The sequence below is a fragment of the Gymnoscopelus microlampas genome (assembly GCF_963454915.1).
Source record: "Gymnoscopelus microlampas genome assembly, chromosome: 10".
Taxonomy (NCBI): Eukaryota; Metazoa; Chordata; class Actinopteri; order Myctophiformes; family Myctophidae; genus Gymnoscopelus; species Gymnoscopelus microlampas.
The window spans coordinates 16,133,786-16,139,785 of record NC_139947.1 but is presented as its reverse complement, the minus strand read 5'-3'; the positions used below and the strand labels follow the sequence as shown (position 1 = coordinate 16,139,785).

General features: G+C 41.4%; 1 protein-coding gene across 4 annotated transcripts in view; it reads left to right on the top strand.

Moving 5' to 3' along the window:
• Window positions 1–6,000, top strand: part of rap1gapa (RAP1 GTPase activating protein a) — a 73,033-nt gene that overhangs the window by 46,842 nt on the left and 20,191 nt on the right. For all 4 annotated transcript variants that reach the window (XM_084070308.1, XM_084070307.1, XM_084070306.1 and 1 more), the window contains exons 4-6: window positions 3,390–3,425; window positions 5,270–5,317; window positions 5,873–5,911. In XM_084070308.1, the coding sequence (XP_083926434.1) occupies window positions 3,390–3,425; window positions 5,270–5,317; window positions 5,873–5,911 (123 nt within the window). The remainder of the gene's footprint in view (window positions 1–3,389; window positions 3,426–5,269; window positions 5,318–5,872; window positions 5,912–6,000) is intronic.

Sequence of the window (6,000 nt, the reverse complement as noted above, 5' to 3'; positions counted from 1 at the left end):
GGAATCATGCTACTCAGACGCTTTGAAAACTTGCTCTTCAAATTGAGGTTGGAGTATTTGATGCTGTGCTATTATTTATTCAAATAAGTCTGTTGGGGGAATATCTGTTGTACTACTTATTGTATATCATACTACTGTACAATGTACAGTATCAATTAAATGGTACACTGTACCATTTAATGGTTCATCTAGCTGAGAGCAGCATGGCCTCTGGAGGCCGTGCTACTCCTTAAACCCAACAGGCTGGGGCTGTTATTCATTGAAGGAATATCTCATATTGTGAACAACAGCAAAGGTTTCAATGTGAAATAAAATAAATATCCATAACTAAAAATGAGTTACATAGTGCCTTTTTAAAGCAGAAGACAAGTGGAACTATTCATACCTCCTCCGTCCGTAGGCTACAGGACGATAACTTTATTTGTGGTGTATAATTATACAACAATTATACAACACTTGTCCCTTGTTCTGCATAAAAGGGTTCATCCTCTATGGATCATGAACATGCTCTCGGCAAGTTTTATGGTAATCCATTCATTAACTTTTGATATATCTTGAGTGAAAGTGAACATTTTGACCTAAGGATGGTCTCGAGTAACAACTAGTATTATTGTTTGGATACAAAACGCTAGACTGATCGACCGTCAGACATCTTAAGAGCCAAAACCCAACAATGTAACATACTGTACGGTCATAATTCTGCGGTCGTTTGATATGGTTTGAGCATCAACGTTTTATGAATTCAAACTGTGTCCGGCCGGATCTCATGACACAATTAAGTGGCTAAAACAGCTTCTGGGATTAACACCATGTGACTTAACCTTTGTGCCTCTGGTTCCGTTCTACTCCCTGTGGCCAGCGTTGTTGAGAGCAGCCAGGGGGTGTTTGCCTTTAGGGTTTGAAACAGACTGTTGTTTGCACATGGCGGAGGACTTTACTCATAACCACACTGGAAGGCTAAGACAATATTGCTCTGTACACAAACTGTTGGACTGCTTCAGCCTTGACTGAAAGTTTCTTTCAGCCTGTATACCGCACCACTTTAGACTTGACGTTCCCATAGTTCCATGGTCTTCTTTTGCCACTTCTCTGCCACTGATTACTAGCCAGTGAATTCGCCCTGCTGAATGTCAACCTTTTCAGCATGCAAATTAGCAGGATAATCTTCCGAGTGTGTAAACAAATCGCTGCGGCTGACTTGCCACAGAGCTACAGTAGATAGGAGCTGACATGTTTTGCCATGGCAGGGTCGGGTTGCTCACACATGACATGAAACGGCATGGAGAGTCAGCGGGGGGAAGGGACAGAGATCATACAGGCTCTGAGTCAGGTGAAACGCTGCTTTACATAAATCACATTAATGTCGTTACTGCGTTTCGTGATACATTTATGAAACCATTTGCCATTTCCCTCCGCTTTCCCCCCATCTCTTAACTGGTGTTAACTGGTGTTTAACAGGGGGTCTGGGCGCCAAATCTTTACGTGACAGGAACTTTTTTTTGTTTTTTTACGTTAACCACTTGAACCCTACCATCCCTATTCTGGGGGGACTTTCGCCGAAAATAGCAGATCTACAAGCTCACAACACATCACAGCGTGAAGCATTGTAAGCTTGTAGATCAGCTATTTTCGGCAAAGGTTTGGTGTAGAGGGGAAAAAAAGAGTGAACCAAGTATTGAGCGTTCAAGTTGTTAAATATCTGAAAATACACATTAACATGAATCCAACATTATAGAAAAGATAACAAACTAGAAAAAGTGCTCCTCGGAGCACAGGTCTCCGCCAGGTCAGGTACGTTATTCTGGCCTCCTGGTGGTGCTATAATAGGCCAATGTGAAAAGGGTGCCATTTATTCTTAGGTATTTCACGGCAATCAGACACTGCATTCATGATTTGAGGCATTTTGTTCCAAAAATGTGTTTTGTTAAATTAGACCTGCTGGTGGCGCTATAACAGGCCAATGTGACAAGGGTGGCATTTCTTCCTCGGCCTAGTGGGAACGTGCGTGTGAAATTTCACGGAAATCGCAAGCTGCGTGCATAGTTTGAGGCTTTTTGTTCAAAACGGACCAATCCTGCAAACTTTGGAAGCCAACCATAGGCAATGAGGATGGAATATGGGAAATCGGACAGATCACATGACTATAGAGATACTGTGTACCGATTTGCATGACGTTTGGATAAAATCTGTAGGAGTAATGTAAAAAACAAAATCGGCCTCCTCGTGGCGCTATAACAGGCCCATGTGAAAAAAATGGGGCAGAGGTTCTGAATTGGCATCCAGGGAGTGTGTGTGCACAGTTTGGGAGCGAACGGGCCAACGGTGCCGGAGATTAGCTGGTAACACACAGACAGGACGGACACACGGACACACACACGGACGGACGGACTGACGGAGGGTAAAACATACTCTTTCGCCATGCCTTCGGCCTGGCGGAGACAACAAACAAACATGAATTTACACAACACTGATAGTGCTGTCAAACAAGTCTATGAAGCTATGAAATCTTTGAAAAGGTTGAATCTGCAACACAATTGTATTCAGTATGTAGTGGGGGTCCCTTTTTCATCAAGGGGACCCTGGCCTGAAAAACATTGAATACTCCTGGTTTAACTAGTGTTTTAACTAGTGTCTACTAGTGTTACCCTACTACTTATTCTGTACTTGTTCTCTACCCTTACCTGTAACTTTCTTTCATCTTTACTGCGGTGCTGGGTGCTATGGAAACTGAATTTCCTGCAGGATCAATAAAGGTCTATATACTGTTTATCTCATCGCTGTCGGGTGGAAACATTGTGCAGTATCTCCATAACCGTTTCAGGAAATGGAAAAAAGAACCTGCGTTCCAATGGATTCCATGTAGTTATTATTATTAGTCACAAGCTCATGTTAATACTTTTCATTGGTTTAATATTTATAAAACCCACAGACAGGCTAAGCACTTTAAACCTGGCGTCCCTATTTTGAGCATGCCAGCAAGTTTTAAAGAATGTACTCACATTTTCAAAACGTCAAAAATAGCCGATCTACAAAAGCACAACGCATGTTGTGAAGTTAAAACATTGTTTTAGAAGCTTTCTTTTAGGAGCAGTAATACTGCTGTGGTGATGATAATGATGTGAAGGAAATGGAATTGAAACAGCTTCACATTCCGACACACGATTTAGTCGAACTGAATTTGCCAACAACAGTTGGGTTGTGATGGAGTGAAAAAAAAGTGTTATAAAGAATGAATTGATTCATGGTGTTCCACAAAGCCTGTGTTAAAAGTGAGATCACACCAGAAGTCCTCGGATTCCCTCGGACTGAAACTGCAGAAGCAATCAACACAAACACACCAACTCAACAAGTGTTAATGGCCACCTCATCTCGCTCTCCTCTCTTTCTAGACACCAGATTTATTTGCAATGATTGAGAAGATGCAGGTAAGGCGATAAGCGTTTGCGATTCTCTTATTCTTAACATGGCTCAGTTGGCCGTTCTCGCCAAACCAGCCTCTTGACTAACCTGTCCGCCTCTTGACAAGCACAGCACAACACAGCACAGCTTCAGACATTTTCTGATACAGCTTATCATCTAAACAGACATATTTTTTCTTTCCGGGTGCTACAGTGCTACAGTATAAGAACCACATATTCACATTCAAGTCACATGAAAGCAGTCATTTGATGAAAGAGAAAATTATTTACACACTGCATGTTAATTATGTGCAAGAGAGCAAATATTAGCTCTATTGCTTCCACTGAGACTCTGTTGATGAATAATGATGTACAGGGTTTAGTCAATCATGAAAAGTCCAAAAATATTTTTTTTGGACTGGTCCAGGCCTGGAAAGGTTTGGAAAAGTCATGGAAATAAGTTTGATACATATTTTAATGTCATTCATAAAATTCATAAGAATGTAGGCACTTAACGAGTATTCTCTGAAATGCAGAAGAATGTCGCTTGTCATTGGTCTGTGTGGTTTGCATATAGTTCACAACACATTTAGAGGTTGTACTGGTGGTTAGGGATGCACAATATATCGTTTATCATATTGGCACCAGCTGATAATTACTTTAAAATGAGTGCAAATTATTCCCAATCTGTTGTGCGTTGGTGGAATGGAACATGTTAGGGGGGGGGAAATGGTTGTGTTAACCTACCTACACAGGAGATGATGTCTGCAGTGTGAAATTAATTCAAAGACTCTTAAAGTGACGAGAAATTTGCCATTTGCAATGATTGTTCAGCTTCAGTGATGCGAGGAGAGAGCAAGACACAGTCCTTCAATACCAATTTCTCTCTCTCCAGTCTCCACACAGATGCACGCACACATGTCTGTCTGTCGGTGGTATAGCGGTGGTATAGCGATCCTTCGCACATCTGTAGTGCGGATGTTTGGAGGAGCCTTATACATTATTTCAGAGAAAATGCGATCATATCTGAGATACCACGCTTATCTGTTACACTTAAATCCAGCCCTTGCTGCATTTCCATCTCTTTTCATGAAATGTTTGGTCATGAAAACTTGTTGTAAAGTCTTAAAGTCATGGAAATCCCTAAGTCAAAATGTGCATAAACAAAGAGGGTTGCTCTTGTCCTGTACTGTACGGTGACACTGTTAATGCCATAAAATGTCTTGAATTAGAACGGTTAAGTCAGTAGGTTGAAATGAGCCATGCCCATTTATGCTTTTACACTATTTCACTAGTTCAGATTGCATTTTGTTCACAGTAACCCTGCCTGCCATTTTCTCTCAATTTCTCTCTCTCCACACAGATGCATACACACACGCACGCACACACACGCGCACGCACACACACACACCTCAGAATCTATGAGTATCTAGTATTTTAGGGATGCTGCTTCTGCACCACATCTTCTTGAATGACAAAGTCTCCAGGGTTTCATTAATTCAGTTTCACACTGACTACTCATTAACATCCTTTAACTGTCTGTCTGTCCTAATACTCTCCCTGCGTTGTCAGACTTTGCTCTGTTATCTGCTGATAATCCCGACGACTTATCTAACATTAATGAAACGGACTAACTGTTTCCTCTCTGTGCTTTTCTGATAAGTACAACTTGTTAGTTATGAATCGATGCTAATAATTAATTGAGTGTACAAATCCACAATCAAAGGAGATTTATGTTTGTGTGTGTTTGGAATGCAGACCTGATGGGTTACGCTGTGGTGGTGCATAAAAATGAGACAACACTCCCTCTCTCTCGCTCTCTCTCTCCCTCTCGCTCTTTCATATCTCTCCTTCACTTTCCTCTCTCCCAGGGCAACAGGATGGATGAGCAGAGATGCACATTCCCTCCCGTTCTCAAAGTAGGATTCTTAACACGCACGCACGTGCGCACACACACACACACACACACACACACACACACACACACACACACACACACACACACACACACACACACACACACACACACACACTCACACTCACACACCCCGTAACAAGATAACCCATGTTACCCTGTTACGCTCTTAAATGTAGCCACAATCACAATGCTAGCAGAGCTTCAAGTTCATACTGTACATGCTATGAAGATATTTGAATGTAGCAGCCTTTAGACAACCTACCTAACATATAACCTAAACAGGTCATATACATGCAGTTTATGTCAGAGGAGTGTTATTTTAAACTGCTTGTGCATCTTTGAATATTCAGCTTGTCCACTATCTTGGCATTTCTTTGTGATACGGAATGGAAATATTGGTCTAAGTTAATGTCTTGTTAGTTGAATCATGGGTCATTTCAGAGTGCAATTATTCTGTAATTATTCTAAAGTAGTTTCCATTAATGTATAGCAGGGCTTTGAGGGCACTTTAAGGCTTTGATGAGTCAAGTCATGTTTTCCTTTCTTTCTTCCTCAGACAGAGGAAGACTACATTCCTTACCCTAGTGTTCATGAGGTAAGCTTATTCATCACAGTAATACATGACACCAGTAGAACCTGTGCAGAAATGTTTAGCCTCAATTTCACCCTCATTTTCATCTGTTG